Raw genomic sequence first — 13,255 nt, forward strand, 5'->3', positions numbered from 1 at the left:
CTGTTGCACTAGAATTTTTGTGCGTTTTTATGGAATATTTCAATAGGCATAAAATCTTTTTATATTACAGTTTCAAACATTGTGCCATTTCTCATTGACGAATCAACCTTTAAATACGTTACTGTGTCATGATATATGAGTTTTCTTTCTCTTATACAGCACTAGTATGTCAGCATCAGTGAGGGTGCAGACCAATCCATGTAGTCAGAATGAATGTTTTTGGGGGGTTTGTCTCTCAATTTCCCATTAGTGAAGTCAGTAGTTAAACTAACAATGTTCTCAGAGTGACAACAAATGTTTATTATTTTTAATTTGAAATTATTCATAGTGTTTAAATGCTGCAGTGAATGCAAACAATAATAATAAACGTGTGTGTGTGTGTGTGTGTGTGTGTGTGTGTGTGTGTGTGTGTGTGTGTTCGACTTGGGGGGAGCTTGTGTGGCCTTGTGTCTGGTACTAACTCATCCGGCTATTAATTGTGTTAGCACCGCAGCTGTTTGTATTGGCCAGATTGAGAGCAGGGCTACAGGGCCCTTCTGCTTTGTCTCCACTGGGATGAACTTCCAGACCTCCTCATTCCCACTGATACCAACCATGTGCATTCATTTTTTTTTCTTTTTCACTGCCTCTCTCTTTCCCCCCCTTTTTTTTTCTGTCTCACGCATTCTCCTCTCTGTTTTGTCTTCATATTTCTCTCTTTTCGTTGATCAACAAATTCAGTTGGCAAAGCTAGATGGAGGCATTCCTTTACTTGCTGCTCTTCCTGGAGGCTTGCCAGTAAATAACATATGTTCTCTGTACCATCTTCACCCCTGCACGTTGCCTTCTGTTTGCACAAAAAGAGGCATGAAAGACAGAGATTAGGATAAGATGCGAGTATGTGGGGCAACTTTGATCTCCTCCAGATTTACAGGTTCTGACCTGTGTTGAAGAGAGGTGCTTGGCCATTTCTCTCCTGGACATCCATTTGTTCATGGCAATGTGTCAAGGGTGTAAAAAGCTGTTTTGGTCTGAGTGATCTTCCCACATAAGTAGGATTAGGAATGTCATTAGGAGAATGTATTGGTCAGAATTTATATTTGACACACTGCATTCCTTTTTAATAATTATAATAGGATTAACTGCTTTCATCAGACAGGAACAGGTGTGCAGCATTCCTATTCAGAACATTTTGGCAAACAAAGAAACTTAACATACAAAGATCATAGCATAGCAAAAGCTCCACAATGGCTTGAAAGGAGTTAACCCACTACTACGCACTGCCCACCTCTGACCACCCTCAATGTTGTCTAATCAGGAATGTGGCCTCTCAGTATGTGTTATCCCTGTTGAACCAACCTGTCCTTTGGTTATGTGGTTGCCTCGGCCCAACAGGTTGCAGTAGCTCCAACCTTGGCTACCCATCTGCCCCTGGCATCTGTCCTCACATCTGCTTCACCGTGGACAGCCAGGGGTCGGAGCCAAGGAGAGCCTCCCCTCTAACCACTCTAATGGTGTCCATTCGCTTTACCAAGAAGATTTGTGCACAGCAGAAAGTCTGTTTTGTGGAAGTATCCAACATAGAGGAGTGGTGACTTGCCTATGAACCTCTTCTTATATTGCTTAGAGAGCTTCATTGTATTTATTTTTTACTTTTTTATGGATGGAAGAATGGTATTTAATAAGACTTATTTAAATCTTTTTTTTTTCATCCAGTATAATTTTTTTTTTTATAATAAAGTATAATGAATTTATAATTTATTGAAGTTCAGTGTAATAAGCAACTGCTTTCACAAAAAGAAGATGTTTAATTTTATCTGAGGGGGACCTGCTTTCACACAGTTCATTTGCTAGTAGCAAATAGGTGTTCATCCTGGTAATGGGGTTACTCAGATGGAGCTAGAGCTCATCTGGTGGTCTGTTCACAATTCACATTCACTAAAATTGCTCCTCCTCCTACAGTTTTGGTCAGAATATAATCAAACATGTGATCACTGTGTGTGAGTTCACCCAACCTGTGCTCAAGCTCAAGGTTGTTTTTGTGGTTTTATGAGCACCCAATTATGATGTACTGAACAATATTCTATTCAGGCCATTTAGTGAAGTTGTTAACCTAAGATCCTGGATATGACTGTTTGCAAGCGTCCTCGACTTCTCGGTGGATTTTAATTCTCATTATATTGCTAACATGACTGTATGAAGAAAATATTCTGTCCACCAAAATAACTTTAACAAATTGTTTGTTGGTCCTTTAAGTGTATAAGTTTTATACTGCGTCCACCTGGATTGTGAAAGGAGGAGTTATAGTGGCAGATAGGATTTCACAGATCCAGCAGTGAAAACTCTTGAGAGACCTTGATGCACGGTTTCTTCTTTTTGCGTGTTTTGCCATGGATTCTAATTGCTTTGTGTTCAGTGGTTTTCTTCTAGACTCGATAACGTGTTCAGTTTTTGTGCACAAACAACAGACTCTTTTGAGTCAGATTCACTCCCACGTTTGATGTTGTCACTGTTTTCACAAACATCCATCCTTCAGTTAGTCTTAACTTTGTTTTCTGGGTGTTTTTTTTTGTTTTTTTTTGTTGTTTGTTTATTTTGTTTTTGGGTTTTTTGTTGTGTTTTTTTTTTTTCTAAAAAAAATATATGTTTCTGTTTTTCTCCAGAGCTCCATGCTTCAAGGGCTACCAACAACAAGACAGCCAGGAGCTTCTGCACTACTTACTGGACTCCATACGAGTAGAAGAAACTAAAGTACGCCTTCATACATAATAGGCTTTCATGTATTTCAATAATCCATACGATTTTTCTAAGCCCAGAATAAGAATTGGGCGATGTTTTGTTAGATTATGTTCTTCAATCAAGCACAAAGTGTTTGTGGTTTATTTTTGTCGTCTTCATTCAGGTGCATTTAGAACATTTTGTATGAGATAAATTTGCAGAAAATATGAACAACATGAATACATATTAAGGTTATAGCAAACATTAAGGCAATAGATTTATGTGTTTTAGTTTCAATGTGCTTAGGTATAGTTTTCTGCTGACTAGGAAATATGTGATACAAAAACAAGATTTAATTTCCGTCTAGATTCCTTCAGCCTCCTCTGTTTCGAGATTATCTGCTGTTTTTAGCTCACTTTGTGGAAGTCCCTTTCTGTCCTCTTACATTTATGCTTTGCAATGGGTGTTGAATCACCTGCAGTATGTCCAAAAATTGACCTTTTAACCTAAATTTAAATTCTGGGGAAGTGAGAATTTTGTTCTTTTTGCCACACAAAACTTGTGTGTGCTGGATCAAAGTTGCTGGCACTGCAGTTCAAGTTTTCACCAAACTCTTGTCTTAAAAACATCAAAGTCTTACAAAGGGAGCTCTGTCTTGACAGTCTGAGCCTGCTGGATGAATTTATGGTACACCCTTTTAATGTCTGGAAAAAACCTAACATAAGCTTGCTTTCTGGTCATGCTGCTGCTGCCTTCAGTCTTGGATGCTGCAGACTCTTTCAGTGAAGAGTGCTGTTTGGTCTCTGGGTCATGGCCACAGACTCAGCTCTTATTGCCAGTGAGAAAAAAACATCGGGTCAGTTAGACACAGAAGTTGATATTTACTTGTGGAAATTATCAGAATAGGACTTCCATGACTGAAAACGAACAGCTAAAGGTGGTGATCAGGGAGTCGACCTTGAAGGGGAAAGTAGACAAATTTAATGGATTTTATCTATTGACTTATTTTTTGTATGAGCAGAGTGACAAACATGATCACACCTCATGTCAACATATAAATATCCAAACCTAAATTGGATGGATAACACAAAGTACAACCTCACAGAGGTGCTTGATTTTTAAAGTTTGCTCAAACACTCAGCTCGATTGCTTTAAAAAAAAATGCACATTAGTAACTTGGTGATGATAGTTCAATCTCACATGCTAATAATTAAGTTAAAAAATGCATCGGAATAATTCAGATGGTTGATTTTTAGCTCCAGCGGTATTACAACTGTGTTTATTTCAAAAGCCATGAGGAGCTAATCATTGTCTTACTTGTTGTTAGTCCTATCAACTGCTCCACATATGCATTGTGCTGTAATTCAGTAAAGATCTTAAAACTTATCCTAGATGGCTATCACCATAAGACATTCATCTGTGTTTTTGTGGGTGGCTTTGTTCGCTCACATAAACCCATGTCATCTTTAGCCAGCAGTTGTGGTCAAAGCTTATGGTGCCATGTTTTTGGCAAGTACAGAGAACCCCTGCCCCCACAACCCTTCATGGGGCAATTAGGAGACCCCACAACAGCCCATTGGAGGGCTTAGCTGGCCCCTGTGATCCCACCAGTGGCTGTGTGAAACCAAGGAGGAGAAGTTAGCGGGTGTGTTTAGTGGTCAGCCCCGGGCCCACGAAAGGGCCACGGGCTCGGCTCCCCTGTTCCCATTCAAACTTGTGAACAGTAACAGTTGTGCCACTTAGGGGACTTGCAAGTGGCATAACCGGCATCATTGTGTGATCTTGGGAAACCCACAGCTGCTGAATGAGCTCCAGGGCCGTCCCATTGTGCTTGAGGGTCGCCCACAGCCTCCTCCCAAACACACATGCACACACACTCATCAGCCCGTCTCCCAATCCAATCAAGGAGGTAAAGAGGGAGGGGGGGTATGGCCTCCGCTATTCATTGACTCAGAAACTCATTTATGCAGCACATTCAGAGATTCAGTGGCATTTTAATCCTACATTAGCGAATGCCTTTTTTAAAACTCATAAGTCATACCAGTTGCTAATCTTTCTTGTAAAAATCAAAGCATTATTATTATCCCGTGTTCTCAAACAGAAAAACAGGATGCACACATCAATTCATGAAACGTTGATTCATTCATAACTGGAATAAACCCATTTGCTTCTTATTTGTATGAACACACAAATTGAATATTAGTGATAGTACATCCACATCATTGTGTGTGTGTGTGTGTGTGTGTGTGTGTGTGTGTATAAGAGAGCGGGAGAGCCACGATATTGTGTTCCTCTGTGTGTAGCCAACCTTTTAGAGGCCCTAAGTGTTTGTGTTTAATGGCCATTAGTATCAGAGATCTGAATATGCTAATTTAGACCCAGTCAATTATCACCAATTAGCTGAGATGGGAGGTATTACCCTCCCAGGGCATGGACTGTCCTTCTTTGCCCTGTCTTCATTTTAGTTTCCACCCCTGCACACTTGTACCAACTCTCTTCACGCCCCCCGACCAGATTCCCCTCCCTTTGGCCCATCCTGTGTGAGACAGTGCATGCTGTTACTTTTGGGGGAGAGAGATAGAGAGCATGGGGGTTACTGGTAATTAATTAGTAGGAGAGCCACATCCTGGTTTGACCACGCTCCCTGAATGAGGTGCAGACTGGCCGGGCTGGGATTAACAGGGTTTTTTGACCTAAATAGCCAGTGCAGTGTGTGGGTCCCGGGACAATGGGGGCCGACTGGTCTCGACTCAGACATGGACCATGGCCAATTATCTATTGATTGGTGCTTTACTGTGGCTGTGCCTCTTCACAGCTCTCTCACAACACACTCACTGACCATGTCACCTCCAATAAGACAACGACACACACACGAACATGCACATTTAATTAAGTGATTTACATGATAACATTTTTGGACAAGCACAATAATTATTTTACACTAATGATGCTTATAATGGGTATACCTGTCAGGCTCAGCTGCAGGCGAGATTGTGATATGTCAATAATGGATGTAATAAAGAGAATTCAAGAAATATCCCCCCAAAAATGCATTTTATTTGCATCATTTATATAATTAATTTGATTTATGAATATTACCTCAAATGTGACTTCTAGTATTTTTCTGGTTTTGTTATATGCAGAGGGTGAAAGCAGGCATTTTAAAGGCGTTCAACAATCCTACAGAGAAGACAGCAGACGAGGAGACCAAACGCCAAGTCAAAGGTTCGTATGGAGGCGGCACACGGCAGAGATCAATAGTTCCATCTTGTGGCATTTGGAGGAAATGCAGTTAATTTACTCCTGAAGCAGAGGACAGTTTCATGAAGAGAAGAATAAACATCCTCATGTTTTAGCGCACCCTTCCAGTTGTGTATCCAAAATTGATTGTGTATAATCAGTTATTTATACAGCAGCTAATAAATTTAAATAGTTAATTATGATCTGTGTCACTTGTTTTTTATTGACCCATGTTCTTCCTTTGTCTCAGCAGTGAAAGTAGTCCTTTATTTGCACTTTTTGATCTCATTAATTCTCAATAGTGATTGTAAATTGTGATGCTTAATAGTGTTTAAAATGGAAATTATAGTGTTGAAAATTTTGAAGGTAATCTTGTAACAGCAATAATCACAATTTTCATGCATAAATAATAAAAGAAAACCTTTTGTCTTTTTCTCCATCAGCATACGGGAAAGAAGGTGTGAAGATGAACTTTGTCGACCGCATCTTTGTCGGCGAGCTCACAAACACAATCATGTGTGAAGAGTGCGAGCACGTAAGCGAGTGAAATAAAGCAAAGGACCTGAATAGTCGGGAAGAACCAATCAGGCACTGCTCTGTAGGGTTTTTTCCCCTCTGTAGAATTAGAACGTATGAAGCACATGAGGGTTGACAAGCTGGCATTTCTTAAACCAACCAGCTCTGACACGAGTCGCTTTTTAATAGCCGTGTAACCTAGTTAGGACTCATTGTGAGACATTTCATGCCTTAATTATTTGATTTTTTTTTGCTTTGAATGATTGTCACAGGAGCAGCACTGGTATTTTTCAGTTAGTCAGAAATTGGCAGACATTTATCTCTAACCAGAAATGAAAAGACAACAAAACTAAGCAACAAGATTTCTTTACCAGCTGTGACGTCCAGGAAACATTCCAGAATTAATCAGAGGTAACAAATGGAAGTCAGTGGAAAAACAAACATAAATCATTTCAAGGACCAGCTCGAATACCAACTGTTTACAGCAGGCATTTACAGTAAATTGTGGAAGCTTAGAGTGGTTAACAAAGCACATGCCTCTATGCAAACTAAAGAGTATCATTGAAGATGGAGAGCAGCAGGTGTGGAGCTAAGAAAGAGGAGAGGAAATGAAAGCATTTTCAGTCATCTTCTCTTAGACTGCAGCAGAACTATGATTTTAACTGTTGAAGAGATTAAAAGTTTATATCATGACACTGACTTGCAGTTATTTATCTTTCAGATATCCACAGTAAAGGAAGCCTTCATTGACATCTCTTTGCCCATTATAGAGGAGAGGGTGAGCTGCTGTAAATTACATTCATTGTGGATCATTTAAAGGATACAAATTAACTCTCTGAGACAGTTTGAGCTGGGAGTTATCTCACAGATTGCTGGGTTAGTGGTGCATTTCTCTGTTTTATGTTTTGTTTTGTTTTTTACTGGCCAACCCCATCTGCTGAAATCAGTTCAAAGTCCTTGTTGAAACTTTTTCTTTGTTTTTGTTGTGCTCAGATATCAAAACCTTCCAACCCTGGTAGGCTGGGGAAGGGCACCCGGGAGCAGGAGAGCCACACAGCTCACAGTGAGCAGGTTCCTTCTGCAACACACTCTGTCAACAGAAATACCAGGAAGCTGAGTGGACAGGTGAGACTGTTGTACAGGTCTATTCTGCTCCTTTTCTTGAGCATCATCATTATTATTATTATTATTATTATTATTATTATTACCGCTGCCAAGAAGGTTATGTTTTTGGTAGTGTTTGTGTGCATGTTGTTCTGTCTAGAAATGCAATCGTATGGACAGTTTTGAATGAATTCTCCTAAAACTTTTTCTGGGTGTAGATATGTGTTAGCAATCCATTGAAATTTGACCATGAATGGCAACCACCAAGATCTGCAAGACCAACTTATTATCTGCAAATTAACAAAAAGCCTTAGAACTTAGGAACTATGATTCTTACAAGTATGGTGTGTATTGTCAACATATAGAAAGTACTATAAAAATATTACAATTTATTGACCTCAGGGTCAAAGTGATTAATAATGCTATTTAAAGAGCTAGAGCTATTTAATACATTTTGAGTATAGTTGATTTTCTTCTGACTTTATATGCATTACAGTAACAGTTATAACAATTCAAATACACGGCATTAATTGTTTTGGGGTTTTTGTTTGTTTGTTTTTTTAGGAAAAGAAAATAATAACGTTTTTTTTTTTCTTCTAACTAAAGATTGAAACAATGTCCACATAAATAAAGAAAACTAAAGAATAATTGTACTCATCATCGAGTACATTATAATGGGGTTCACCAGGATAAATAACAAAACCAAACTACAAACTTCTCAAAGTACCTTTAAAAACAACAAAGGAAACAAACTGAATATATAGAAAATGCAATGCTGTTCTCTGAAAAGTAAATACTGCCCAGAGAGTGAGCTGCCTTGGCAGAGGTTTTCTCTCTCAGAGTGCTTCTGGTTGTCCTTGTTATGATCTTGGTCTTTTCTCTTTCCTTTATATGAAAACTGCTGTAGGTATTTGGTTTCTCTGACATTGGTTTCTGTTTTTCTAATGCATGATTATGCATTAGATGGACTGTTGTGGTTTTTAGTTTTGGTGAGAGTTCCTTTAGAAAGACTCTTAGAATGCTTGTGTACAGATATGAGAATTGTATTTTATTTTTTTTAATGAATGAGAATTTAAAATAAAAATGCAGTATCCTGTGTGCATCCAGTCTTCAGTGTGCATGATAATGATAATGTACTTGTTCTCCCTTTCCACAGAAGCAACAGAGCAGGAGGTCTTCCAGCTCTGTGGAGGAGAAAGGAGCAGGCTTTAGTGGGGACCGACCAGAGGACGAAGGTGTTGCAGGTGGATCAAGCCACTGCGTCTCAGTTTGTAAGATGGCGGCTGCCGGCAGCCTGTCGGACGGCAGCGAGAGAGACTCGGGCGCTCAAGACAGCAGCAATGACGCCGACAGCGAGGCCTCTGAGAGCGAGTGGACGCCACGTTCCTCCAACCAGAGCCACAGCCACAGGCACATGTCTACCCCATCATCCACCTCCACCCTCACTCCGTCCCCTACGCCTGTCTCCGCCTCATCTCCTTCTTCATCGTCTTCCACAAGGCAAGGCGGCGCTGTGGAACAGCTAGTTAGCGCCGTCTCTAAAGTCAACCTGAGCTTCAGCTCTGGGGACTGCTCTCCATCTGCACACTGTTCTCCAGAGGAGCACGGAGAAACACAGAGCCGAGACAATCTCCACCATCAGCACCACCAGGGGGCCTTCCAGGCTCTGTCCCACAGTTACACACCCAGTTCCAAGGAGTGCTCCATCCAGTCCTGCCTCCACCAGTTCACCTCTGTGGAGCTGTTGATGGGCAACAACAGGCTGCTCTGTGAGAGCTGCACTGAACGTAGGATGAAGCAGCTGCGCAAGAGCAGCTCAGCAGGTAAAAGAAAACAAGCATCTGGAAGCAGAGTACAATGCTTTGAGGATGAGGAACCAGCATTTTCTTTACAAGCATATTTTAAATTATTTCCAGATTATTGTACATTTGAATCCCAGACCACAGGTTGTCTGTATGCTACACGCAAAATCTTCCATCGGAGTATTCTTCACATTCTTTACAGTTGGTTGTGTGGAGTTGGTATTTTTGTCGTTGTGGGTGGGAAAGAATAAGAACATACACAGAAAATTGTCTGTCCAATCCTGTAGCGGTCCACTTCTTTGTAGTGTGAGTCATAACATACACAGAGCTGAAATCTCAGGCCTTGGATCTGGGGACTCACTCTCATGAGCTGCTGCATGTCTTCACATATCAGGCTGCTGCTCTAAAACGACCGCTCAAGTTTGAACAGACGTCCAGGAATCCATACTGCCCATACTGAGTGGCTGATATTATTTTGGCTTGCTTCTGTGTTTGTCTAAATTACTCAAGTAGTTAATAGTTGTAGCTGACATTACTGTGTTTTTGTGTTTGCATAGATAAGAAAGTGGAGAAGGTTTACACCAGCGCTAGGAAGCAGATGCTCATATCCTCACTGCCTCCTGTCATCACATTGCACCTGAAACGCTTCCACCAGGTAGGCAGCCATAACTCTGTTTTCTTCAGCAAAATCATCAGTAAGTTTGAGAGTCTAATTGTTGATTGGTGTGTGTACGTGTGTGATTTTGTTGGTTTTTTTCTCTCCTTTAAGGCAGGGATGAACCTCCGTAAGGTGAACCGCCATGTTGACTTTCCTCTGATCCTGGATCTGGCTCCTTTCTGCTCTGCGTCCTGCAAGGTTTTACAGTTTAAATTTTCTGAAAACTTTCCTGCACCTTCAGATTTTTTCCGTGACTACATCACTTTGTTGGTTCAGCTTGTAATGAAAGTCCTTGGTTGGTGGTAGTTTTTTTTTTTTTTAAAGTTTAGTTTTACTTTTTGCTAATCTTTCTTTCTTTTTTTTCCCACTAGAACCTGGCAGTCGGTGAGCGTGTCCTCTACAGCCTGTACGGGATTGTCGAACACAGTGGCTCAATGCGTGGAGGCCACTACACTGCATATGTAAAAGTGCGCGCTCCACAGAGGAAAACAGAACAACAGCACAAGAACCTATCAGGTCAGGGGCCAGCTCTCCTGAGCTCTTTCAAGACCTTCTATCTGTTATTTTCTTTCTGTGTTTTTGTAAGCTTAGTCAATGTTTTGGCAATAAAACCCTGACTCCCCTGTAACCTCAAAGATGTCCTCCACAAAGAGCAGGTTGAATGGAAGTTTTTTGTGTACTTTGGAGCCATGTTTTTCTCTTTCCCTCTTTCATTTTCTTTTTATATCGTGTCCAGGTTTGCAGAAAAGCTGAAAAATAGCTGAAAACCTCAAGGAAGAAGTTTTCCTTGCTGCTTCCAAAATAATGTTAAGAAATTATGTCTTACAATAGGAGCTTTTAGTTGGCGATGACACACAGGTCTCACATCTCTACAATGAATGCTGACAGACTGGTGAATCGAGCAATTTCTTATCTTAAGGCCTTGTGACATCTCTATTAAATGAAAGTTTGTCTTCCTCAACATTTCTTCTTCCTGCTATAGCTGCTCAATGTAAAAGTATTAAAGTAACTTACTACAATAATTTCATTTTAACTCAGCTAAGCTTGAAAGTATTATTTTGTATATATAATCATGCTTTGCTTTTTTTCATGTGAGAGTAGTTGGTAAAAAAATTTATCTTATTGCCAACATGTCTGCAGGTCCTTTTTAAAAATGTGTTTTAATTAAAGACTTTAAAAAGTATTCAGGTTTTTTTAATTTATGCAGTCTTGTTGCTATAACACGCAGGTAATAGCAGTGAGTTAGCCTGTTGTAATCTGTGACCTTGTTATTTGAGGCTTTCTGTCTGTTTACTTGATGGCCCTGGTCTTACCACTTAGTTACCATAAATCGAGTGTTGTCAGCTCTCAGAACAGAGTTTAAAATGCCCCTTGTGACATTTTGAGGGTTATATAAAGTTTCATCCATTGTAACATATAGAAAATAAGAAGAGCACAATGAGTCCACTTTGAGCTAGTTTCAGCACTCCTTACTGGCTAGCATTATTTTAGCTTTGTTGCTATGGAAGCATGAAGTGACAGCTTGTCCCAATATTTACTCCCAGTAACCCAGTATCTCCTTGTATTTCCACCCCCCGACTCCAGGAGGAGCCTTTATGCCTCACGATGTTGACACTGTGGGTTTTGTTTTTGTTTTTTCCCAGGTGCCAGGGACACCTGCAGCAGCTCCCAGGGCCAGTGGGTGTATGTCAGCGATACCACAGTTCAGATGGTACCAGAGTCAAGGGTACTCAACTCTCAGGCATATCTGCTCTTCTATGAGGAAATCCTCTAACATGACAGAAGAAAGTATTTATCTCTAGAAAACCTCCTTTTGCTTTGTGTTGTTTTTGCAGAAGCCTGTAAACTCCTCTTACTGTATCTTTGGGTGTTTTGGAGGCAAGAAAAGGGAAGGATTTCACTGTATACACCTTTGTATTACTTAAATTGGCACCTTTAAATATTGTAGATGTATAAAGGATAAAAGGATTTTATTTTGTGGCTTAGAGATTTTCATTCATGTTCTGTTTTTTATTATTATTAATATCATCATTACTATGAAAAGCCTGCTCTTTAAAAAGAGGCTAGGTGAAAACCAGAGTGTTATTGAACCTGAGCTGTAACACAAATGTTACGGTCTGTCTCAGCCACAGTCACGTGCCTGAGATGTAAAATGCATGATAGTTTACAACTATAACTAACTGGAAGTGGCAGAATTTTACTGCATGCTAACCTGTACCCGGCGCCTATGAGTTGGTGTCGGTTGCGTGTATTTGTGTGGGTGAGTGAGCGAGAGACCAGTGAATGTAGTTTGAAGGTGCTGTGTACCATTTTCACATCAGTAAATGATCGCCAGCTTAAATCAGACTTGGCAGTCTGGTTGTGTTATGAATGTAAATGCTCCACACAAAATATTTGAATTGTGAGGCAATGGCTTCAGTGAGAGCGTGATCATTAGTGACAGTAAAGACGAATATAGACGAGGAGGAGCCGAGAAGCAGCATTCTGTGGAGTTCACTGGAATCTGTGTTTGTACATTTGAGACACCCAGTCTGAAAAATCAGCCTTGGCTCTGTTGACGCAGGATACACACTGGCTTAACATACTGACTGAAGTTGCCACACAGCACCTTTAAAGAAGTAGCACAACATTATTCTACTTCGGCCTTTTTCAAAAGGATTGTTTTCTTAAAATCAGAATGTATAAATGTCTGACTATCAGTGAATTGAATTTGCCAAAGACAAGTTTGTTTGGTTTTTTATTTCTGCGGCAAGTTTGAGCTGAGTTTCTTTAACATACTCTCCCTCAAGGTCATCGGTGTAGTTCTCCCCCCCCCGCAGGCAGGCGCACTTGATGTTTATCGCATCACGCATCACTTCTTCTGCCTTCATTGTATTTCAGCTCCACCCGAACACACGAAAGTGTCAGACAGTCAGCACCACAACAGACTTGCTCTTCATTCTCTAATGCCATGAATAAGCTTGAGCATAAAAGAAGAAAAAAATGAGAGAAACATGTTAGAAAACAGTTTAAAGGCTTAAAAAAAGGCTAATAAGAAAAACCTCTTTCTGTAATGTGCATGGGTTGATGTTCTAATGAATGTATTGCCTATTCTTCAAATGTCCATGACAAATGACCTGTTTTTTGTTTTTCTATGAAAATATTTTAGATTCAACTACTTTTATTTCTCCTGCTTTGCCAAACGATTAGACAGAAAAGAGTTCAACGTATGCATCCGAGTTTATGAATTATGTTCGAC

General features: G+C 40.2%; 1 protein-coding gene across 2 annotated transcripts in view; it reads left to right on the forward strand.

Annotated features, from left to right (window-relative positions):
- The window catches only part of usp45 (ubiquitin specific peptidase 45), a 33,947-nt gene extending 21,945 nt beyond the window's left edge, over positions 1–12,002 (forward strand). For both annotated transcript variants that reach the window (XM_085473416.1, XM_085473417.1), the window contains exons 9-18: positions 2,643–2,730; positions 5,841–5,922; positions 6,381–6,472; positions 7,175–7,231; positions 7,447–7,578; positions 8,714–9,380; positions 9,917–10,014; positions 10,129–10,215; positions 10,389–10,533; positions 11,661–12,002. In XM_085473416.1, coding sequence (XP_085329542.1) covers positions 2,643–2,730; positions 5,841–5,922; positions 6,381–6,472; positions 7,175–7,231; positions 7,447–7,578; positions 8,714–9,380; positions 9,917–10,014; positions 10,129–10,215; positions 10,389–10,533; positions 11,661–11,791 — 1,579 coding nt within the window. In that variant the 3' untranslated portion in view covers positions 11,792–12,002. The remainder of the gene's footprint in view (positions 1–2,642; positions 2,731–5,840; positions 5,923–6,380; positions 6,473–7,174; positions 7,232–7,446; positions 7,579–8,713; positions 9,381–9,916; positions 10,015–10,128; positions 10,216–10,388; positions 10,534–11,660) is intronic.
- The last annotated feature ends 1,253 nt before the right edge of the window (positions 12,003–13,255 follow it).

Source organism: Copadichromis virginalis, linkage group LG11 (assembly GCF_057382275.1).
Source record: "Copadichromis virginalis isolate Kocher_CV1m ecotype Utaka linkage group LG11, C_Virginalis_male_GT1.1, whole genome shotgun sequence".
Classification (NCBI taxonomy): domain Eukaryota; kingdom Metazoa; phylum Chordata; class Actinopteri; order Cichliformes; family Cichlidae; genus Copadichromis; species Copadichromis virginalis.